General features: G+C 30.4%; 1 protein-coding gene across 1 annotated transcript in view; it reads left to right on the forward strand.

The window, feature by feature from the left end:
- The first annotated feature begins 21,461 nt into the window (after positions 1 to 21,461).
- The window catches only part of LOC107451120 (uncharacterized), a 7,212-nt gene continuing 1,924 nt past the window's right edge, over positions 21,462 to 26,749 (forward strand). Inside the window, exon 1 of the mRNA XM_016067118.4 lies at positions 21,462 to 21,598. Within this exon, the coding sequence (XP_015922604.1) occupies positions 21,587 to 21,598 (12 nt within the window). The 5' untranslated portion in view covers positions 21,462 to 21,586. The remainder of the gene's footprint in view (positions 21,599 to 26,749) is intronic.

The following is a 26,749-nucleotide window of genomic DNA, read 5'->3' on the forward strand; positions in this document are numbered from 1 at the left end:
GCTTCCTTTGTGCCATAACTATGCGGTTATTGCACTGAAAGGCTTTTAAAGCACTTGTGAACAATTTTACTTCTTTGCCACCATTCCTTATATACCCCTCTCTTACACTCTCGTCATTGTGACGTACTACCAGCGTCATCTAGTGGTTTCCTGTAATTTGCATATTCTTCTTCAGGATGTGTGTGATAATTCTACCGGTGAAATTTTAATTTTAGAGATTGATTTCCGTGTGATTCTGAATTATCCTTAATTTATGGACATGAGTGTAATAAAAAAAACAAACATGAAATGAAATAATTATGTTATCAATGATCAATAAACATTTTTGTCTGATATGTTATAAAAAATAAGGTAAAAACAATAAAATTAAAAATTATTTACAATAAATCACTGAATATTCGCAAAACCTAGCTATGTACATTTTTCATTAATTTTTCTTTTCACATCATTTTGTGTACCAATGATTTGCACTTTTATGCATTATTTAAGAACTATCTCAAACATATATGAACTGTTAATTAACATTTCTGGTTGAATGATTTTTTGAAAGTAAGTAAAAAACAATTAAAAGTAAGAAAAAACAATGATAAAATTAAAAATTATTTACAAAACCTCCTTATATACAGCATTTTAAATCAATTTCGTTTTCATATTATTCGTTTTCATTTAAACGTCTTGACTCTTCAACGTTTCTTCGCCGCGGATTTCGCTGTCGCGTATTGATGACACTACGATTATTTTCGATATTAATTTTGTGTAGCTAAATTTTGTTCAGCCCAATGTCGCTGTTGATATCGCCTAAGATATTCACGACGATCCATTTTTTATAAAAGATATAAGTATTTTAAAGTAAACTCTGTTCAAAATATTTTGATAATTTGGTATGTAAATAGTTTTTTGAGAGACTGTTGATTCGTGCTTCCAATTACTCTACCCGATTTATCAAAGTTATTAAAATATATTGAAATTCTAAAATAAATAACTGCGTTCTATCAAAGGAAACATTTTATTATGAAACTTTAGAACAACTATTTTTTAACATTGCAACTCAATGACGTCATAAACAATCGTTTGCATAAAGTTTAGTTCATAATAATCATATATAATCGTTTGCATAAATAATCGTTCGGTCTTTTTATAGCTTTACGTAACATGTATCAGCTTTTTTTTTTTTTTGGAATGGCGATGCTATAATTTTGTTGTTGAGTTAATAAATCTTCCTTTTTATAAACGTAATAGTAGAGTTTTCTTAATTATTTGATTCGAAGTCCTCTGAGTTTCATTTGATGTCAGTTTGTATTTTGTATTTTTTGACAGCATTATTAAAACATATTACCTTTTAATACACATGCGTTCTCAAGTTTGATTGGCTGTTTTGTTCGTTACTAACCAGAAGTTTTCTGCGATTGGTTATGCGTTATCATTCCACTCTCTTCTTATATATAAAGATATATGCACTATCTTGAAGAAAGTGACGGGACAACTGTAAAGTTTGGTGGACGAGGATTGATGGGATGGGTCTGTTTCTCCTGGTATGGGGCTGGCCCACTGGTGAAGGTTGATGGTATGATGAATGCCGATGGATACTGTGATATTCTCGACAATCATGTCCTTCCTACCTTTTGGGCAACGAACGATATGGATGATTGCTTGTATCAGGACGACAACGCAAGATCCCATGTTGCAAGGAGGACTTTTGATTGGTATGTGAACAACAACGTTAAACGCATGGAGTGGCCGGCGCAGAGCCCTGATCTTAACCCAATTGAACATCTCTGGGACGAATTGGGCCGTCGGTTGAGAGCCTGCACCCCACTCCCCAAAAGCAAGCATGAACTATGGAACTTCCTGTTAAACATTTGGAAGGAAATTCCTCTTGCCACTATGGCTAATTTAGTGGAAAGCATGCCCAGGAGGGTTGCAGCTGTGATCGCAGCCAAAGGACGCCCTCCCTCCTATTAATTTTAATAAATATGGGTTTATGTCATTATAGTGTCGTGTCCCGTCACTTTCTTTCAAATAGTGTATATTGAAACTGAGTAAAAGTAGCCAAGGTCGAACGGGGCATAGACCTGAAAAAGCGATTGATACTTAAGGCCCCAGCCAAAATGGTGGACCTTTCTTAAAGGTGGAGCCCTCTGACCCCATGTTCTTTCTATCAATAAAAAACCATTTTTAAAAAAAATCCATATAATTTGAAAACATTTTTTGTTGTAATTTGTTTTCATCTATNATATATATATATAGAAAGGAATTGGTGCCGCCTTAAAATGATATAATAAAATTTTATTTGAAATTTGAGATTGAAATGAAAGGAAACACGAGCATCGAACCAAAGGATTAGGAAAACATGATCATAGAGCAATAATGAATTGCAGAAAATTATATTTGGATACTGAATTTCGTCTATCATTGTTGTGGAGTGGAAGTAAATTCCATATCAGAGTAAAGACAAACGCATAAAATTAAGGCCGAAAAAGAAGTAAATTGAATATCAAAGCAAATTGCAAATCCAATAAATAAATGCCATAAAAGTAGAATTTGAAATTATTGAAGAAACGTGATTGCTTAAGAGGCACGGTAGTAAAAAACAAGGTGTAACGCAGTAACCCTATAGGTTCAATGGTCAAACTACGTGATGTTGACAGTGAACAAGTTGGTGTCACTAGAATTTAGAAATAGGAGGGAAAAAATACAAATGAAACATACATTAAAATAAATGACAAATAGTATTCAGTAAATAAAAGATGAAATTTTTCAAAAAAAATATACAGACACTTCTAATAACATCATGCCAATAAGGAGATAATAAAAGGTACTTATATTTGGTATACGGTAAGAACACCCCCCGCTACAAAGTCTGAGGAGTAACAAGAACAGGAATAGCGCGTTTCAAGGAGGGTAGCTTTTCCTTCGTCTAGGTTTAACACAAGAGACCAGAGAAAAAGATTACCTTTATCTAACTGACACCAGCCAAAAACTGTCCTAAACAGTTACCCTACACCCCCACTTGAAATAGTTATTACTCGTTACCATAGTCACCACCACGGGTCCAGATGAATGGCTAGGGGAGTTCTTACTCTAGACAAACTATACTACATGCTGGCGTAATTGAAAAAAAGAAAAACCAACACACAGATGAAATGAAGATAAATGTTGTACTCGTATTTTCTTTAATTATGCCTTACATTTTTTTTATCCTTCTCAGTTCGAACCCCTGCGATGGCTGCTAGATACGATTTTCGGCGTGCACAAACCACAGTGGTGACGTAAAATATCATACATAATAGACGAATCATGGCTTAGAGTCCGATTGCCGGCAGTTTATCCATGGGATGATCTAGTGGTTTTCTTCCCCATGTAACACAAACGCGGGTTAGTTCCATAAAAATGTCCTCCACGAAGACCCATTTCTCTCAATATTGATCCAGGAGTTCCCTTATCTTCTGGATTCGGTTCGCAATGACAAGGCTACGGAGTTGAACATTAGTTGTCGTAAAAACAAATAAATTTGTCTGCTGCACAACGACGGTTAGATTATGGTAAACTTTTTTACATCACACATTATTTTTTCACAAACGAAAATTTCTTTTAGACATAAATTGACACAACAAACAGATCAGCGAACATGAAGTTAGGAGAACATAATTTTAACAAGAACGTATACATATGTATAAATTGGAAATTTATACTTGGATTTATATCTGGATTTGCAATTATTATAAAAAGTATAAGAGAAAGATATAAAGGGAGTTAAGGAGATATGTACAAAAGGAACACTCATTTGCCGGAACTAACACCCAGGAAGGTATTAAATGAAAGGATCTTAGCATAAACGAAACATTCAAAGGCATAAAGAGGCAGATATAAGGGACATTTTTGTTACTGAAAAGAGACTGAGAAACATCAGGAAAAAATGACTGAAATCCGCTTTTGAGAAGAAACAAAAAAAGGAACACCAGAACCGATGTTAGAAAACAAAGTGGGCATAATTAAAAAAATCGTTGAATGAGAAGTAACTTGGTGAAGCCTACAGACAAATGACATCCAGTTAAAATTCAAGAATCAGAAAGTATGAAAAACAGACAATTGGGATAGGTTTAAAAGTCTCGAAAATAAATGAAGAAAAGAAAGAATTAACGATTGTAGTCTACAATTTTGTACAGAAAAAAAAACGCCTTCAATGACGCACCATTTGGTTTGAAGAGAATATTTTTCTTATCCACCAGAAATTTAATATCAGGCAACGACCTCTGAATTTAAAGAGGAGATAATAGAAAGTTGAAACCCAAAAGAGAAATGAAANGCAGATGAAATGAAGATAAATGCTGTACTCGTATTTTCTTTAATTCTGCCTTAAATGTTTTTCTATTCCTCTCGGTTCGAGACCCAGCGAGGGCTGTTAGATACGAATTCCTCATCCGGCTTGCACAAACCACAGTGGTGACGTAAAATATCCTCAATGGTAGACGAATCATGGCTTAAAGTCCCTTTGCCAGCAGTTTATCCGTGGGATGTTCTAGTGGTTTTCTTCTCCGTGTAACGCAAACGCTGGTTAGTTTTATGAAAAAGTCCTCCACGAAGACCCATTTCTCTCAATATTCATCCATATTCATCCAGGAGTTCCTTTATTTTTTGGATTCGGTTCGCAATGACAAGGCAATGGAGTTGAACATTAGTTGTCGTAAACCCAAAAAATTTGTCTGCTGCTCAACGACTGTTAGATTATGGTAAATTTTTTTTACGTCACACACATTATTTTTTCACAAACGAAAATTTCTTTTAGACATAAATTGACACAACAAACAGATCGGTGAACATGAAGTTAGGAGAATATAATTTTGACAAGATAATTTGACCAATTTATACATATACATATGTATAAATTGGACATTTATACTTGGATTTATATCTGGATTTGCAAATATTATAAAAAAGTATAAGAGAAAGATATAAAGGGAGTTAAGGAGATATGTACAACACTCATTTGCCGGAACTAACACCCAGGAAGGTATTAAATGAAAGGATCTTAGCATAAACGAAACATTCAAAAGCATAAAGAGGCAGATATAAGGGACATTTAAGTTACTGAAAAGAGACTGAGAAACATCACGAAGAATTATTTTATCATTAGTTCATTAATTAGAATTTGTGTCGTTATTATAACTGATGAAAAAGGAGATGTGAAAACATAGAATTAATTCCCTTGATACGGGCCAAACTCCGCCTTTGACAGAAAAAAAAGAACCATCAGAGCTGATGTTAAAAAACGAAGTGGTGCAGAATTGAAGAAAGAAAATCATTTACTGAGAAATAACTTGGTCAAGCCATCAGAAAAGCGACATTCAATTAAAATGTAAGAATTAGAAAGTTTGAAAAGCAGACAATTGAGATAGATTTAAAAGTTTCAAAAATAAATGAAAAAAAAAGGAATCAACGCTTGCAGTCTACGATTTTGGGGAAAAAAAGTAATAAAATACTTTCAATGACGTACAATTCGATTTGAAAAGAATACTTTTTTTACCCACCAGAAACTTAATATCAGGCAACGACTTCTGAATTCAAAGAAGAGGTAACAGAAAGTTAAAACCCAAAAGAGAAATCGAACTTCGCGAGACAAGAAAATAACATTCGGTGAATTTACGTTTAGATTATGAAAAATTCACTTCAATAACAAAAAATCGCTTGAAAATATCGCATAGAATAAACTAAAACTGATGTGAAATTAAGGCTTAATAAAGATTTAAAATAAATAAATAAATAAATAATTGAGTGATTGTAACATTGCACTAAAAGTGTAACTATGACACGATGTATGTAAGTAAAAGGGCGAATATCTTTATAAATTCTGATCTTATGATAGGATACTTATTGTATTAGGACTATATCTTACTGGTTACCCACATAACAAAATAAGGTTTACCTAAACTCCGCAAAAATCTCTTAATGTATACCCTAAAATGGTTTTTTATGCGTCTTACGTGTAAACCTGCAAACGAGATCTGTACCAATCCTCTCTATTCTAACCACATCACCTTGATAAAAAACCTTGGAAAACAACCTTCCACATAGAAACCTTAAATCGAGGTTGACTTAGCGGTTTCAAACGTGAAAAAATCCTTTAATAAAGCTTGTCTCAAGGAGAAAATAATCTTAAATCCAGGTAATTATAAGGTTTCTTTTCGCAACTTCTTGTATGCTCAGCTAAAATCCACCATGTCATGAAATTTTAATGGACAATACAATTTCATCCTATCGCTAGTGTGACGTCATCTAAAACGTCACGATCGACCTAAGTGACCACTTTATCTAAGTGACAATACTTAAAAAAAATTTTTTTTAAATCCTTTTAGGATGAAATGTTTGAAATTGCAATATTTTTGCTTTATTGAAAAAAGGTTTTTATTAGAAACATTTTCGTGACAATAAAAAGAAAATTCCGAAACAAGGTTGCCGTAAAGGTTACATGCTTTCTGGGTAATATCTCAACTGGAACATTGACTCTTATTTTGTTTTCTACGAAATGCGCATTTCCATGAAAAGGCTTTATGCGCGTAGTTAGTTGTGTATTGTGAGGAGTTGGTGCGTAATATGAAGGAAAAAAAAGAAAGTAGGTGAAACATATTGTTACCGATTAAACGTTCAATCAACATAATCTTAAACGTTCCTTAGTATCTGTTGAATGTCATTAAAAACTTTACTTCTGTTTTAGCACTTTTTGCTAAGAATTTTAGGGCCAGATTTATCTTTTCTCAAGACGACGTCGAATGATTGTCATGCAGTTTTTTTTAAAGGAAAACTCATTTGAATATCAAGGGGGGGGGACAGTTTATGTACATGAAAGCTGATTCTGAGGAAGAAAAAAAAAATTCAATTGTTTTAGGGGCAAGTATACTTTTGAAATTATAAAAATATAAGTATGGACATATAAGTATGTAAATTAATACGCGTGATATCAAAACTGTCTCTCGTATGTATTTACATTTTTGATGATAGAAAAAAACAAATTTTGAAAGTCGAGCGTTTTTTTTTCAAGAATCGTTTTCTTCTTCTTTTTTTTCTTCTCAAAACTCTTTATCAAAATATACTTCCACACTAGTATTCCCTTCCTCTACTTTTACTTCACCATTCTCTTCTCTGTCGTCCATGCGCGTACAGAGATCGGTTTTACCCTGCGTTACTCATATTCACTATGTAATAACTCTCGGGTCGGACTGATTTCAAACGTTATTGATTTGTTAAAAGCCAGCAATCGTCAAACTGCAACAGATAGCTATTCAATGATCATTGCTCTGAAAAATGTACATGAGCCGCTCTTTCCATTTTTTTTGTTGCTTTTTACATTTTTACACTTACAAAATTATCTTCAAATCTACCATATTATGGCAAAATTTACCATGTGTCTGGCTCTATGGGATCATCAAAAAGGCATGTGATTCTTACCGAAGTGTTTCGGTTATGATTTTGGTAAATTTACAATAAAGTAGGGGACTTAGGAACAGTTTAAAAACAGATATTTTCAATTTTACTTCGATAAAGATCATAATAAAGATGTATGTGATATCTCATTGCTTACCATTTAAAGAATCTATTAAAAATATGCTATTTTATAAGGGAGTTATAATGTTTTTACACCCTTTCAAAGTAGGTACAACACCATGTAGTACTTTGGGGTACAGGGTATTATATCTTGGTACTAAATGAAAATTAAACAAAATATTGAAAATGAATCTTAGTTATAAATATTAAAAAATAATGGCTTCTTTATCTAGTCCATGGAGATGTCATATGCAATGTAATTCACAGGGTAATTGATTGCTTTTGACGCGATGAAGATAATGTCATTGATGGTGAAGGCAATTTACATATGATTTCTCCGTCATCTATTTCATATAAAGTCTCATTTCTTAAAAGAAAAGTGCTCTTACCCTTTTTATAAGGTACTGGATTCGTCTTAAGGTACAACTGCAATTGGGTACTTGCATTTCAAGAAGAAGAAGAAGACCTCCCATGACCACGCACGTGACCTATGGCGATGACCTAAATACGCACGTGACGCAGCGCCAGATAATCTTCATCAACAAAATTTCGTATTAAAGTTGAGTTAAGTTTCTCTACATAAGCTAGAATGCTAATTAACGATAAGTTAATTAAATACCGAGTCGCAACGTAAATTTTTCCAATGTGAGGAAGCGTTTTTTTGTGAGTTACGGTTTTTGAAAAGATTCTTACATGCGTATTTTTTTGATATTTCGTAGTAATACTAACAGTCCATAACGCTTGTAGCACACATTTCTGGAAAGAATACTAAGGAACAGTTTGATTTTAAAAAAATGCCATACTTCTAATATTTATTTGGAATCATTTTCTTTAAAAACTTAAAAATTCAAAACCGAGTGTGCTGAGGTTGCTTAAGTTATTAAATGATAGGAGAAGAGTTACCGAAAGCAATTAAAATATTTTTAATTCCCTTTATCTAATAAAGGAAAATTTAATGATGTAACAAAGTAAAATTTCTTGAAAATTTCTTTATGGGTTTTTACGTTGCTAAATATAATGATCCTTACTAAATATTACTAAAAATATAATGCTCTTTAAAATGATCAAATTTCTCAAAAGAAAAAAAAATGTTTAAAACAGTAAAAAAAATTATATTTGCCATTTGCTTTGCATTTTTTGTTATTAACATAGTCTTTAAAAGTAATATATCAAATACTATTGGTAATTTTGTGTTAATTTGCACAAATACTTGATTTTTATATATCTGATGTTTTTTATTTTATTTTTTTCATTTTATAAAATTCAAAGGTTATATAAACTCAAAGAATCAATTTTAGGATGATGTAAACTTTGAAATGGTGTGAACTCAGAGTTTATTTAAATTTAGTTATGTAACTGTGAGATAGTGTAAATTCAGATGTAAACTTAGAGATGATATAAACTATTACTGAATTTTTTGAATTTCCGCATCTCAATTTTTACATATTGCTTTTCTGAAAATTTAAAAGATTAAGCACTCTTTTTTTGAACAAATTACTATGAAACTTTTATTGTACTTCTAGTGCATAGAAAAGCACAATTAAATTTTTTTTAACACTAAACATACCAACATTTAATATATACTATTTCTACCATTGCCAGTCAAATGACCGGACTAATAAAAATTCTAAAATTTTCATTTAAAGTTCTCGGTGAATGTATAAAACAGACCTTAAGTGTGAGAGTAATTTTGACTAAGTTAACAACATACTTGATTACAAAAGTATTTAAAATTTTATTAAAATTTTAATTTAAATTTAATTAAAATCTAAAATTTTACCTTTTAAAGTTCCCGGTAAATGTTTAAAATTGGTCTTGCGTGTGAGGATAATTTTAGCTAAACTAAGGGAATGATAGCTTATAAAAGCATTTAAAAATTTTACTTAAACTTTCATATCTCTAAAATTTCCACTTTAAAGTTTCCGGTCAATGTTTAAAATTACCCTTAAGTCTGAATGTATTTTTGACTAAACTTGAGAATCATTTTTTCATAAATTTGTCAATAAGTTATGAAATTGCCCTCGGGCCATTTAGAATTAACACCATTTTTTCCTGTTTACTTGACCGGAAATGTTCTTTATGTTAATGATTTTTCTAGAACATTTGATAAAACGAATATAATTCATTTGTTAAAAAGTTTCCTGTTTTCACTCTTACTATACATTCCTGGAAGAGAACTAAAAGAAATAATGATTATAGCGTGATATTTAGTAGCAATAAGCATATTGACACTAAATGTTTTAAAATCGTGTGAAAAGGCAAACGCGGAAAAAAATACTTTAATTTCATGATACAAAATATTTGTTAATACATGCAAAATATCACGCAATGCATATGGGTATTAATGGTATATATATGCGTCAGGTTTCTTTGCTATTTTATCGATTTTGATATTTAGTTAATATTACAAGATATTTTTCCTTTGTAGAAGAGCTTAAATATGAAAACATTTGTAAGTATTAACATCTATATTGGTTATTTTGCATAGGTTCTTGGCTAGATTTATTATTAGTTATTGAAGCACAATATTTTTGAAAATGCATTTAATTTTCCCATTTGATGTATAAATAATATGCTTTAATTGCTTTTTAAAAAGCCGTAAAATATGCCACGCTACTCAAGTCAAAATTCGTATTTGTCCCATCAAACAATTTTGATGGTTTATGTTGGTTTCAGTGTGTTTCCAATATCATGTCACCGTCATCCAACATCAAAACATTATGTGTTCATGGTTTTTGATATGTCAACAAACTTCTTTCATTCCATGATGGAAAATGTTACTTTAATGCCCTGTTTTGGTTAATAATCACGAGAATTTTGATGGTCCCTGAGGGTTTTCAGAAATGAACCATCAATGTAATTTGTTTGATTTTTTATATTGGCCCATCATAAATCTTGTCCAAATTCCTACATTGGGGGGCTAGCGGTTCATGATCGTTCCAACATTTGATTTCTAAGAAATTATCATGGAAATTTCTGATGGTTTAACATGAACAAACCATTGAAACAAGTCGGACCATCATAAATCAGTTCGAATTCCTACATGGGAGTGATGGTTACTTATGTTGGTTACCATCAAAAAATATAATGGTTTATGACGGAGCTATTGATGGTCACCTTCAAGACTATTTTGGTCCATCAATGGAAAACCATAAAAAATCTTGAATTTGGCATTTAGAAGAAAAAATTATTTTTTGTTTCTGCAAATTTTTGTAATAAAACGTATTTTTTTGACAATTTAAATTAAAAAAAATATTCAAAAGAAAAGAATTAAATAAAATTAAATAACTTCGCTTTTCAAATTCAACGAGAAAATATTTTTCCTTATGAAAGGACTATAATAGAAAAATACAAAATTAAGGCCATTTTTGAATGAGATAGAAATTTTTGCTGTAAAAGTTATGCCTATTGCATTTTACACTTTAGGTGTGGTATGATGAACGAAAAATTATCATCTCGTTTCTAGACTATACCTGAAAAATGTAACTTATTTTTATTCAATTTCATTTTTTTTTCTTATGTTTCATTTCAAACATACATTATTTCTCATATTGAAAACTGGGCGTGAGATACCATAATAGGCATTACATATTTCCTTTTAAAATTTCTTTAATTTCTTAAAACTTATTTTTTTAAAATAATTCTTGATCGAGTTTCAATTAAATTAAACCAATTATTTAATTTTTATTACACTTAATAAAAAGCTAATATAAAGTTTTTATTCTTCTCTTAACAATCAATGTAACGGTTAACTTTTTATTTCAATTAGCTTTAATTCACTGCCCCGACAAAATCGAAAACAAAATCTATTTGTTAGTCTTTATTTCGCACCGCAAAAATGTCTCAGTTGCAGGGTTATACTAATTCTCACAGTCTTTTTGACGATTCGCTTTCGCCAAATTATTTTCAAATTTAATATTGATTCAGGGGGGGGGAAATGGCTTTATATTTGGCTATGTTATCCTTTGATAAATTGCCAACCATGGATCTCTTCCCATGCTCCGAGCAGTCCGTTGGGAACAATTCACTTTACTTTTAATTTATTTTTAATTTTAAGTTTTTACCATTTATCTATTGTATCCTGAAATTAACCACGATTGTGTCCTTGAAAAAATTTGAATTGTGAAACTATAAACGAGCTGAATTGAAAAACTATAAGCTAACATTATTCCAAATATGACAGTTTTGCATCGAACTGTTTCTTACTATCGTTTCTATGTACGTATTTCACAAGATTCCAGAATTTCCGTTAGCTACGCAATGCACATAAATTATCTTGTAGCAATCATGAAAAATCATGGTTTTTTTTTAACCAAATTTATTTTTGTGAATAATTTGAAAAACGTTACTTATCATTATAATGCCCCAAGTTCTGCAATTATAAAAATATTTTTTAAGTTTAAAGATCGTATCTTAATTATTTTCTTCAAAGCATTCCTTGTTTAGAGTTATTAATTCTCGTTATGATTTGTATTTCAAGAAATGAAAAATGATGTTTTAAAAATATTTTATTTTAAAATGAAAATGGAAGGAAACAGTTTAAATAGTTCAGAAAATTCTTACCTCGCATCCACGAAGCTTTACCGAAACTGAGTTGGTTTTGTTTTGTTGATTTACAAGACTTTTCGGTTTATTGATTGTGCTATCAATTATTACTTATGTATAGTTCCTCATTATTCAATTGTTTCGAAATTTAATGTAATGATGCACATTGCGACAAAAGAAAAACAAACCACCCTGAATAACTATTGATGTAATGATTTGATTCTCACGTCTTCAGACTCATACGTAATAGTTCGAATGGCTGACTTCAAATATGTTAACCAATCGATGCAGACGATATTTTAAGTTACAAAATCAGACACAAAAACGTACTTTCTCTAAATAAACATACTTTTGTTTCAACGGTGTGGAATTGACTCAAAAAATATATGGGGGTGACCGGAGTTTGAGAAATATGGTCTACATAGTTAGGTCAAAAGAGCGATCCAAAATTTGTAGCCCTATTGTTAATTTTACTTTTTGCGTATTTGCCATATCTCTAGAACTTTTTAAGTAAATTGAAAATGTTTTGGACGCAATTATGAAACTCGTTTAGCCAAAGATAATTGCATAGTAAATATTTTTTTTATTTATTATCTCATTAAATAATAATAGAAAATTTTTTGTATTGTTAGGTACACAAATTTCACATAATCTTAATTTATATAATTTTACATGATAACTTATGACTCTATCACAATAAGGTAAACTGGATATTCTTCGCTTTTAGCTTATTCGTTGTACTGATTATTTTGTAATCTCCGCTCTTGATAATAAAATCCTTGCATAAAATGAGGTGAACAAAGATCTGCATTAGTGACTGCAAATTAATGTTTGAATGAAGAAAAAAATGTACTGAACTTATAGAATTTATCAGAGTTGAGTCCATAGAATCTATAAAAATAGTATTTTAAATATATACAGAAAATACCAAACCAGTTCGGTTGTCTTGTTATAAGAGTGGCGATAATTAGAAACACTTTAAAGTTATGACAACCATTTCGGTTTCAAACAGGGTTTAACGTTTGTAATTCATACATTTTTTAGTCAAATTTCTACTGTTTTTTTCTTGATCAAAACTTTTTTCATTAAAAAGCACTAATTTTTTTTTTTTTTTTTTTTTTTTTTTTTTNTTTTTTTTTTTTTTTTTGTCTAGAAAATTGTAATAAGGGTTCGAATGATGGAATAACCTGCAGACATTAACCTGCAGAGTCCTTCCCACATTTTATCATGCGTAATATAGTGCAGACTCTTTTAAAATGTATTAAAATGTTTTTAAGGATTAACTTGATCGCATGTTTTCTAATCACTGTATATCGTAAACAATTCAGAAATCTATGTAAGTTAAAATTTTTCTTTAGGAAATCTCTTCTAAGAAAAGAAAGTTTTGTTGAAAAGACGAAATTGTTTTAAGTTTCTGACTTTTTCATTTACCATGTACATTCGAAAACATTAGCACTTCTGCAATAACTAATGAAACCTTACAGTTGCATTTTGCAGACGTATTTTTTGAAGATATAAGCAATAGAACATCATTCTAAAAACGTTTCAAGCAATTCTATAGTCATCTGTTAGAACTGAAACTTGGATTAAAATCTATAAAATCGACGTTTGTACATTTAAACGTGTTGATGCTCTTATGAACCATATAATTTTTCATCGACGTTACATGTACAAGAACTACCCTGAATAACTTTTCATCAAATGATCGGATCTTCACGTTCTAGGACCCAAACTTAATGGCTCGAGGGGGTGAACTGAAATATGCTAATGATTTAGTGCAGACGATATTTTAAGTTACCGAATAAAACACACACTTTCTCCAAATAAACATGTCTTTTTTTCGACGCATTTGGATTTCTTATCCTTTAAATAGGGGGTCAGAAATCGAAATGAGTTGAAAAAGTTTGAGTCTATTAAGTTTGAGTCCGTGAAGATTCGATCACTTAAACAAAAGTTATTCAGTGTGGTCCGCACAATGTGGCTCAGTTGGCGCACTGCACATTTGAAAAGTTGCTGCTTTGCTATTTTGTTCTCGTTACTGCAAATCAAAGTTTAAAGTAATTTCAATATCAAAAAACAACGTGATTAGGAAAAAAGGCTAGAACAAAGTAAGAGGCATCTTGCGGTTTGTTATGCTGTTTTAATGCNTTATAACGTCGTTGCCGAGTGGAAGGATTAAAACAGGTCATAGGTCGGGAAGGTGGGTACAAAATTTATTTATTAATTATTAGACAAGAGCAGTCATGAGAATGAATAAGAGTGCACATGAAAAGTTGCCCTCCTTGGTTATATGTTAGGGAAAATCTTGCAAAGTAAAATCCGTAAAATGTCTTAATTTAGGGAAAGAGGGAAATCTTAGTAGTTGCTATTGGTTTATGAAATGGATCGAACGTTTCCCACACAAGAGCATATATATATATATATATATATATATATATAGGAATTTGTGCCGCCTTAAAATGTTGCAGAAAATTATATTTGGATACTGAATACTGGTCTGTCATTGTAGTGGAGTGGAAGTAAATTTGCATATCAGAGTAAAGACAAACGCATAAAATTAAGGCCGAAAAAGAAGTAAATTGACTATCAAAGTAAATTACAAAACCAATAAATAAGTGCCATAAAAATAGAATTTGAAATTATTGAAGGAACGTGATTGCTCAAGAGGTACGGTAGTAGAAAACAAGGTGTAACGCAGTAACCCTATAGGTTCAATGGTCAAACTACGTGATGTTGACAGTGAACAAGTTGGCGCCACTAGAATTTAGAAATAGGAGGGAAAAAATACAAATGAAACATAAATTAAAATAAATGACAAACAGTATCCAGTAAATAAAAGATGAAATTTTTCAAAATGATATATAGACACTTCCAATAACAACATACCAATAAGGAGATAATAAAAGGTACTTATGTTTGGTCTACGGTAAGAACTCTCCCCGTCACAAAGTTTGAGGAGTGACAAGAACAAGAATGGTGCGTTTCAAGGAGGGTAGCTTTTCTTTCATCTTGGTTTAACACAAGAGTCCAGAGAAAAAGATTGCCTTTATCTAACTGACACTAGTATAAAAACTGTCCTTAACGGTTACCCTACACCCCCACTTGAAATAATTATGCCTCGTTACCATAGTCACCGTCACGGGTCCAGGCGAATGGCTAAAGGAGCTCTTACTCTAGACAAACTATACTACATGCAGGCGTAATTGAAAAAAAAAACCAACACGCAGATGAAATGAAGATAAATGTTGTACTCGTATTTTCTTTAATTCCGCCTTACATTTTTTTCTATCCCTCTCGGTTCGAACCCCAGCGATGGCTGTTAGATACGAATTCCGCATCCGGCTTGCACAAACCACAGTGGTGACGTAAAATATCCTCAATGGTTGACGAATCATGGCTTAGAGTCCCCTTGCCGGCAGTTTATCCGTGGGATGTTCTAGTGGTTTTCTTCTCCATGTTACTCAAATGCAGGGTTAGTTCAATCAAAAAGTCCTCCACGAAGACCCATTTCTCTCAATATTCATCCATATTCATCCAGGAGTTCCCTTATTTTTTGGATTCGGTTCGCAATGACAAGGCAATGGAGTTGAACATTAGTTGGCGTAAACCAAAAAAAATTTGTCTGCTGCTCAACGACTGTTAGATTATGGTAAATATTTTTTATATCACACACATTATTTTGTCACAAACAAAAATTTTTTTTAGACATAAATTGACACAACAAACAGATCGGAGAACATGAAGTTAGGAGAATATAATTTTAACAAGAACATATACATATGTATAAATTGGAATTTTATACTATACTTGGATTTATATCTAGATTTGCAATTATTATAAAAAAAAGTATAAGAGAAAGATATAAAGGGAGTTAAGGAGATATGTACAAAAGGAACACTCATTTGCCGGAACTAACTCCCATGAAGGTATTAAATGAAAGGATCTTAGCAGAAACGAAAATTCAAAGGCATAAAGAGGCAGATATAAGGGACATTTTAGTTACTGGAAAAAGACTGAGAAACATCGGGAAAAAATTATTGAAATCCGCTTTTAAGAAGAAAAAGAAAATTCAAAATAAAAAGTAATATTTTTAAAAACCACGTTTTAGTAGTGGAGAATAATAATTAAGAAAAAAATTGAAAAAAAAAAACGTGGGGCACATGAAATACATAACAGTAATGTTATATTAGTGTGTGTATGTGTGCTCTTGAGAATATGTGTATGTATATCAGTAATTGTAATTGTATCTGAATGTGGACGTGGAATATGCTTTTGTATATGCATATGTATGTGGATGTATATGTGGCTGTGCATGTGTATGAGTAAGAAAATGTGTATATGTATGTGTATATGTACTGTTATGTATTTCATGCGCCCCACGTTTTTCGTTTTTCAATTTTTTTCTTAATTATTATTCTCTACTACTAAAACGTGGTTTTTAAAAATATTACTTTTTATTTTGAATTTTTTTATTTTAAACTATGATTTTTTTAATTTTTATTTTATATTTTTAAAAAATTATTATTTTTTAATTATTATTCTTCACTACAAAAAAAGTGGTTTTTAAAAATATATATTTTTATTTAGATTATTTTTCTTAGTCAAGAGTAGTCAACACTACTACAAGACCACTACAAAAGTAATAGAACTTTTATTTTAAATTAGGGATACAAAACTCTTTATAGAAAAACAATACTTTTACGACTTTCATGAGTTTTATGCTGATGACAACCAAAACTGAAATGAATGAGGAAAAACTGGATCCTACCACGTGATTTTTCAGCCAATAAAAATACTCCGACAACAAATATCTTTTTACCTGACACGTAATAATTTGAAATAATGGAATCGACAACAAAAGACAATCTCGAAAATATTTTTTTTTAAAAATTTTAATTTTATTTTACTTTGCATGTCTTTTTTCTCTTCATTTTCATGCATTGTCATCCAATTCTGAACTGTGTGCTAAATTTGAAGTTTGTAGCTAGTCGGGAAGTTAATTAAAAATCGATTGCAAAATTCCACCCGGACAGACATACACGAAGGCAAGTTTATATAAACGTGGTAATAAAATAACAAAAAAAGGGAACACCTGAGCCGATGTTAGAAAACAAAGTGGGCATAATTAAAAAAGAAATCGTTGAATGAGAAGTAACTTGGTCAAGCCTACAGACCAGCAACATCCAGTTAAAATTTAAGAATTAGAAAGCATGGAAAACAGACAATTGGGATAGGTTTAAAAATCTCAAAAATAAATGAAGGAAAGAAAGAATTAACGGTTGCAGTATACGATTTTGTATAGAAAAAAAATAAATAAAATACCTTCAATGACGTACCATTTGGTTTGAAAATAATACTTTTCTTATCCACCAGAAATTTAATATCAGGCAACGATCTCTGAATTTAAAGAAGAGCTAATAGAAAGTTGAAACCGAAAAGAGAAATGAAATTTTGCGAGACAAAAAATAATATTCATTAAATTTACATTTAAATTAAGAAAAAACAGCTTTAAAATTTCACGGTATAAGCTGAGACTGTTATTAAATTAAGGGTAACTAAAGATTCAAAATAAAAATAAAAAAAATGGAAAGAGTCAAATAAATGTGTGATTGTAACATTACTCTAAAAGTGTAACTATGACAGTATGTATGTAAGAAAAGGGTGAATATCTTCATAAATTCTGATCTAATGATCAGATTTTTATTGTATTAGGACTCTATCTTACTGGTTCTAATCAAGCACCCAGATAGCAAATTAAGGTTTACTCTAACTTAGCAAAAATCTCTTAATGTAAACCCTTAAAAGGTTTGTGATGCGGCTCACGTGTAAACCTTCCAACCTTCAAACGAGATCTGTAACAATTCTCTCTATTCTACGCACATTACCCTGATAAAAAAATCTTGGAAAACAACCTTCTACATAGAAACCTTAAATCGAGGAGCATTGACTTGGATCTCGTTATTTTGTTTTCTACGAAATGCATATTTCCATGAAAAGGCTTTATGTGCGTAGTTAGTTGTGTATTGTGAGGAGCCTAGTTGGTGTGTAATATGAAAAAAAAAAGAAAGTTGTTGAAACATATTGTTACAGATTAAACGTTCCTTAATATCAGCTGAATGTCATTAAAAATTTTACCTCTGTTTTAGCACTTTTTGCTAAGAATTTTGGAACTGTTTTATCTTTTCTGAAGACGACGTCAAATGATTGTCATGCAGTTTTCTTTTTAAGGAAAACTCATTTGAAGATCAAGAGAGGGGAAAACGGTTTATATACATGAAAGCTGATTCTGAGGAAGAAAAAAAATTGAATTGTTTTAGGGGCAAGCATACGATTGAAATTATAAAAATATAAGTATGGACGGATGTAAATTAATACGCGTGATATCAAAACTGTCTCTCGTATTTACTTACATTTTTGATGTTAGAAAAAAAAATTTGAAAGTCGGGCATGGCAAGAATCGTTTTTTTTCTTCTTCTTTTTCTTCTTCTCAAAACTCTTTATCAAAATATGCTTCCATACTAGTATTCCCTTCCTCTACTTCACCATTCTCTTCTCTGTCATCTACGCGTGTACAGAGATCATTTTTATCCAGCGTGACTCATCTTCACTATGTAATAACTCTCGGGTAGGGCTGATTTTTCCCTGTTATTGATTTGTTAAAACCTAGCAATCGTACTGCAACAGATAGCTATTCAATAATCATCGTTCTGAAAAATGTACACAAACCGCTCTTTCAATTGTTTTTTTTTTTGCTTTTTACATTTTTACACTTACAAAATTATCTTCAAATCTACCATATTATGATAAAATTTACCATGTGTCTGGCTCTATGGGAACACCGAAAAGGTATGTGATTCTCACCGATGTGCTTTGGTTAGGATTTTGGTAAAATTAACAATAAAATACGGGACTTAGGAGCAGTTTGAAAACAGATATTTTCAATTTTGCTTCGATAAAGATTATAATAGAGATGTATGTGTTATCTTATTGTTTACCATTTAAAGAATCTATAATCGTTTTAAAATTAAAAATACGTTTTTTATAAGGGAGCAATAATTTTTACACCTTTGCAAAGTATCTCAAAGTACAACCCCATGTCGTACCTAGGGATACAGTGAATTATATCTTTGGGATGCAGAGTATTGTACCTTGGTGCTAAATGAAAAGTAAGCAAAGTATTGAAAATAAATCTTATTTAATGACTATAAAATACAAACCATTAGAGAAAAAATTTTAAAAAAAATTATCTAGTTCATGAACATGGCATATGTACTAAAATTCACAGGATGATTGCTTCTGACGCACTGAAGATACTGTTGCTGAGGTTGAAGGCAATCTATCTATCTTATTATATAAAACGCTAATACGTACGTATGTATCAATAAAACCGATGATATTTCTTTTCTCGCGCTGGCAACAGTTTTCATTTTTAATTGATAGGATTTGGCGCGCAAGAGCACGTAGTGAGCATCATATGGCTAATCCATGTTATATAAAACGCTAATACGGTTTAATTGATAGGCTTCGGCGCGCAAGAGCACGTAGTGAGCAGTAATATGTGAACTGTTTGCAATTTCAAATTAATATTGAAATGTACAGGTTTAGAATTTTCTACAGTGAAAAGTTTTCGGAACTTCAGTGTTCAAAAAAGTATACAAAAGCTAGACGTTAAGAACGTATCCAATGAGCGAGCAAAGCGAGCATCGGATTGCGAAGCAATCCGAAATGAACTGCGAAAGCAGTTCCAGGGGTTGGTGAGCGCCAGCGAGCAGTGGGCGAAGCCTCCTAGTTTACATATTATTTCTTCATCTATTTCATATAAAGTTTCATTTCTTGAAAGGGGAGTGCTCTTACCCTTTTTATAAGGTACTATATTCGTCCTAAGGTACAACTGCAATTGTGTACTTGCACTTCAAGAAGAAGACCTCCCATACCCACACATGTAACCTATGACGTCGGCGTCAGCTAATCTTTATCAGCAAAATTGCGTATTAAAGTTGAGCTAAGTTTCTCTGAGCTAAGTTAGAACACTAGTAAGTTAATTAAATGTACAGCCGTAGCGTTCATTTTTCCAATTTGAGGAAACGTTTTTTGTGAGCTACGGTTTTTGAAAAGATGCTTATTTGCGTATGATTCTGTTATTCCGTAGTAATATAAACAGTCCCTGATTCTTGTGGCACACATTTGTGGAAACAGTACTAAGGAACAGTTTAATGTAAAAAAATGCCGTATTTCTATTATTTATGTGGAATAATTTACTTTAAAAACTTACAAATTCAAGACAGAGTTAGCTTAAATTATTCAATAATAAGAGAAGAGTTACACTTACCGAGGACAATTAAGATATTCTTAATTCACTTTATTTTAAAAAAGTAGAATTTTAGAATCGAACAAAATAAAATTTCCTGAAAAGTACATTATAGGATTTTATGTTACTAAATATAAGATTTCAAAAAGCATCAAATATTATTTCATTTCATTTTCTGAAGCACTGCTAAATGAAAAAAAAAGGATCTTTGTGTCATTTTCTTTATTTTTCAATGCCTCTGTGGAAAATTGTGAAGAGTTTCCTTTAACATTTGAAACGTGAGAAATTAATTTTGACTTTTTATCAGTTTCTAAAAAATTAGTAGTATTAGTTACTTTAAAAACGTTACTAAAACATAGTGTTTAATCAAAAAAATTCTAAAATTTTCAGTTAAAGTTCTCGGTGAATGTATAAAATAGACCTTAAGTGTGAGAGTAATTTTGACTAAACTAACAACATACTTGCTTACAAAATTATTTCAAGTTTTATTAAAATTTAAATTTAAATTTAATAAAAATCTAAAATTTTACCTTTTAAAGTTCCCGGTAAGTGTTTGAAATTAGTCTTGCTAATTTTAGCTAAACTAACGGAATACTAGCACATAAAAAGATTTTGAAATTTTACCAAAATTTTTATATTAATTTAATTAAAAAAAATTCGAAAATTTTCACTTTAAAGTTTCCGGTAAATGTTTAAAATAACCCTTAAGTCTGGATGTATTTTTGACTAAACTTGCAAATCATTTTTTCAAAAATTTGTGAATATGTTCTGAAATTTCTCCCGAGTCATTTAGAATTAACATCATTTTTTCCTGTTTACTTGACCGGAAATGTTCTTTATGTTAACGAATATTCTAGTATATTTGATAAAACGAATATAATTCATTTGTTAAAAAGTTTCCTGTTTTCATTCTTACTATACATTCCTGGAAGAGAACTAAAAGAAATAATGATTATAGCGTGATATTTAGAAGCAATAAGCATATTGACACTCAATGTTTTAAAATCGTGTGAAAAGGCAAAAATGGAAAACTTGATTTCATGATACAAAATATTTGTTAACATGTGCAAAATATCACGCAATGTATATGGGTATTAATGGTATATATACGCGTCAGGTTTCTATGCTATTTTATCGATTTTGATAATTAGCTAACATTGCAAGATATTTTTCCTTCTGTAGAAGAGCTTCAACATGAAAACATTTGTAAGTATTAACATCTATATTGGTCATTTTGCATTGGTTATATTTAGTATTCGTTATACAATAGTTTTCAAAATGCATTTAATTTTCTCATTTTATGTATAAATAATCTGCTATAATTGCTATTTTAAAAACTGTAAAATATGTAACGCTACTCAAATCAAAATTCTTGAGGGTCCCATCAAACAATTTTGATGGTTTATGTTGGTTTAAGTGCGGGTCCAACATGATTTGATGGTCACCATCATCCAACATCAAACCATTATGCGTTCATGGTTTTTGATATGTCAACAAACTTCTATCATTCCATGATAGAAAATGTTACTTTAATACACTATGATGGCTAACAATCAAGAGAATTTTGATGACCAACAATCTATCATGATCCATGATGGTCCATGAAGCTTCTCCGAAATAAACTATCAATACAATTTTATGTTGGCTTATCATACATCTTGTCCAAATACCTATATAAAGGTTATGGTGGTTCATAATCGTTCCAACATTTGATTTCTAAGAAACTATGATGGGAATTTCTGATGGTTCAACATGAAGAAACCATTAAGGTAGCCGTTGAACCATCATAAATCTGTTCGAATTCCTACATTGGGACGATGGTTGTTCACGATTGTTCCAACATTTGATTTCTAAGAAACTATGATGGAAATTTCTGATGGTTCAGCATGAACAAACCATTAAAACAAGTTGAACCATCATAAATCAGTCCGAATTCCTACATTGGGACGATAGTTGTTCACGATTGTTCCAACATTTGATTTCTAAGAAACTATGATGGAAATTTCTGATGGTTCAACATGAAGAAACCATTAAAACAAGTTGAACCATCATAAATCTGTTCGAATTCCTACATTGGGGTGATGGTTACTAATGTTGGTAACCATCAAAAAATATAATGGTTTATGACGGAGCTATTGATGGTCACCTTCAAGGCGATGTTGGTTCATCAATGGAAAACCATCAAAAATATTGACCTGGGCATTTGGAAGAAATTTTTCTTTGTTTCTACAAATCTTTGTACCTGTCTTCAGTAAAACGTTTTTTTTTGTCAATTTAAACAAAAAAAAATTATTCTAAAGAAAACAATTTAATAAAATTAAAAAAAAACTATGTTTTTCAAATTCAAAAAGAAAATCATTTTCTTTATGAAAGGACTATGATAGAAAAATACAAATTTTGGGCAAATCATATTTGAAAAATGTGGAATTCATTTTTGAAGTCATTTTCGAAGGTGATAGAAATTTACAATAAAAGTTATGCCTCTTACATTTTAAGCATTTGGTGTGATACATATACATATTTTTCTACCTACATACCTACACATACCTACCTACATACATATTCTACCTACATACCTACCTACATATTTTTATTTGGTGTGATAAACGTAAAATTATCGTCTCGTTTTAAGTCTATACTTGAAAAATATAATTTACTTGTATTCATTTTCATTTTTTTTCTTATGTTTCATTTCACACACCTTAATTTGCTCATATTGAAAGCTGGGTGTGTGATACCATAACATATTTCCTTTCAAAATTTCTTTAATTTCTTAAATTTATTTTTTAATCATTCTTAATCAAGTTTTTATTAAATTAAACCAATTATTTAATTTTAATTACATTTTATAAAAAGCTACTGTAAATATTTAATTTTTTTCTTGACAATCAATGTAACCGCTAACTTTTCATTTCAATACAAATGTAAAACTCATTAATTCACTGTCGCGACTAAATTGATTACAAAATCTGTTAACTAGTCTTTATTTCTCACCACAAAAATGTTTCAGTTACATGGCTATACTGATTCTCACAGTATTTTTGGCTATTCGCTTTTGCCAAATTATTTTCAAATCTAATATTGATTTTGGGGGGCAGGGGAGGAGGGACTGGCTTGATTTTCGTCTATGTTATCTTTCGATAAATCGCCAACCATGGATCTCTTCCCATGCTCCTAACGGTCCGTTGGGAACAATTCACTTTGTTTTTAATTTGGAATTATTGGCGAACAGACTGGGGGGCTCCAACCTCTCATTAAATTTATATTTTTATAAAAACTCAATTGAATTTTATTTAAAAATTGAATTTATATCTCAACCATTGAATTTATATCTTTATAAAAATTATTGACGGGAGGAGAATGATTCTCTTGGTCCATTTTAGGTACATTTTCTTGCTTATTTTATAATTTTGAAATCTGGTCGTGTTCGTCATAATAAGATTTACAGAATAAATCAATATTTCCTAAGCGTTTTTATTTATTTTTTGGGATTAATATGCCTCCTTCATATCCAAATTAGAATGTATAGCACTTGGCCAAAAATTGACTATTAATTGACAGTAATTGATGATTAATAATTTATAATTTAACTAATTGACAATAATTGATCATTAAATGATAAATTGACAAATAACTATATACACTATTTGGTAAAAAATTTGAACTAAACTGCCATAAAAGTGTAAAACTTCGTTTGACCATAATAATTGCTTGCATGATTTGGAAAGCAATCGCAACTTGTATTAATGGCATCAGATACACTTGAGCATTCTAGCTAGTCGGAAAGAGTCTCGAATTTAAATTGATTTTAAATTAATTTTGGTGATAAATCTGCTTTCAGATTTTAGGAACTGATGGAAACTTATACTGTCATTCAACACAAGTTAACACTTGAGTGCACTAGTTAGCTGGAATACTTTAATTAATGTTTTTGGCAATAACAATGCGTTTGGAAATAATAAACTTTTAAAACTTAACGATGTCATCAGAAAAAGTACTTCAATATAAATTTCTGGAATTTCCATTTCAAAATACGTACGAAAGCGAATTAAAGGTGAGGAAAACAACCTATAAGAGTTTTTAACTATTTCAAAAAAATTGATTTTTTTCCCTTATTAAATTATTAAACTTTAGTAGTGTGCTTATAATGTGAACAAACAGAGAAAATTGTTTTACTACGAACATTTATGTATAATTAAAAATAAAAAAAAATATATGTAATTTATCAAATTATTGTAAAAATTGTTTATTGTTGACTACTGTAACAAAATATTCCAAAACTGAGTTTTTTTTGTTGATTTACAAGACTTTTCCATCTATTGATTGAGTTATCAATTATTACTTATGCATAGTTCCTCATAACTAAATTGTTTCGAAATTTAAGGTAAATGATGCAAAGTTCGCCAAAACAAAAAACGAACAACTTTTGATTTAATAGTCGGATCTTCACGTTTTAGGACTCATTCTTAATGGTTCGAGGGTTTGACCTCAAATATGCTAATTAATTGTTACAGACGATATTTTAAGTTGCAAAATCAGACACGAAAACGTACTTTCTCTAAATAAACATACTTTTTTTCCAACGGTTTAGGATTTTTGACTCTTGAAAAAAGTGGGGGTACTCGCAGTCTGGGAAATATGGTCGCCATAGTTTGGTCAAGAGCGCGCGCGATAAAAAAATTGGACTCTTTAATGTTAATTTTACTTTTTGCGGATTTCGCCTTGCCTCGAGAAGTGAATTGAAAATGTTTTGCATGAAATTATAAAAAATCTGTTTAGCCAACGATAATTGCACGGAAAAAATAAATTTTAGTAAATATTTTTTATTTAGTATTTTATTAAATAATAATCAAAAAATTTTGTATTGTAAGGTATACAATTTTTACATCATCTTAATGTATATAATTTAACATGATAACTTATGTCTCTATCACAATAAGGTAAATAGGATATTCTTTGCTTCCAGCTTGATTAATTTACTCGTAATCTCCGCTATCGACACTAAAATCCATGCATAAAATGAGGTAAACATTAGTGCATTAGTGGTTGCAAACTAATGTTTAAACGATAAAAAAAAATTCTGTGGAACCAATAGGATCTAACAGAGTTGTCTATAGAATCTGTAGAAATAGTATTTAAGCTCTAGAAAGACTGAAATTTAGTATATACCTATATGGCCCAAAAGCAGTCAAAATGACTTAATTGCAAAAGAATAAATAATGTGCAAAAAAATTTGTTTAAAATTAATTTTTAATATTTTTTATATTATTTACAGTTATATAACAAGTTATTAGCAAATATTACCAATAAAAAAATTATATGTTCTACAAAATTCTAAGAACTCGCGTTGCATACATTGTTTTTCCCGTCATTACTTATTGTTTTTCTAATTGAAATTAAAAGCAGTCAAAAGGCAATCTAGTGTTAAAGAGATATTAAAAATACCAAATGAGTTTGATTGCCTTGTTATAAGAGTGGCGATAATTAGAAAAACTTTAAAGTTTTGACAACCATTTCAGTTTATAACAGATTTTAACGTTTTTAATTCATAAATTTTTTAGTCAAATTTCGGTAGGTTTTTTTTCTTTGCTCAAAAATTATTTTACTTAAGGGCACTTCTTTTTACTAGGATACTGTAGATAATATAATTAGGGTTTGAATGACGGAATGACCTGCATACACTACCGGTCAAAAGTTTGCGAAAATTTTGAAATCTGCAAAGAAAAGGTCTAAATTCAAATGTTCGCAGAACTGCGAAAAATCATTCAAATTGCATGAAAATTTGATATGTTCTAATTAACCCTCTACAGTTAGTTACATATGATCAAATTGCTCGAACTGAATCTAGATTTTTATCATAGGTTATTTTTATGGTGAAAAACTTTGTTAAGTTTGAACACTTGCCAAATTCGCAAATTTTTTTTGTACTTTCTGTTAATGGAAAATAGTTATTTGAACTGCTTTATGCAAGCCCTCAAAATTTCAGATCGATTTGATTTTTTTTGACGAAGTTACAGAATTTTGAAAAATATGTGTACTTTTCTCGATTTTTGAGCATTCCACATATGCAGTCTTTTGATCTATACATCTTCTACCAAAGAACTTTTTAATTTTAATGTTTTCTATATTTTCAAATAATTAATATTTATTATAAAACAAATACTCTTATTCATTATTGTAATTATTATTGTTTATATTTATTGTTTATATTTATTGCTTACCTGTATTAGTTTTGTTGTGATATTTTTACTTTATATTAAATTAAATTAAAAAGTTATAACAATAATTACATAAATAATTCTAAAAAAATAATAATTGTTTAATGCTCTTTTATTTCCTCTAAGAAATTAAGTGCAT

Source organism: Parasteatoda tepidariorum, chromosome 6 (assembly GCF_043381705.1).
Source record: "Parasteatoda tepidariorum isolate YZ-2023 chromosome 6, CAS_Ptep_4.0, whole genome shotgun sequence".
NCBI lineage: Eukaryota > Metazoa > Arthropoda > Arachnida > Araneae > Theridiidae > Parasteatoda > Parasteatoda tepidariorum.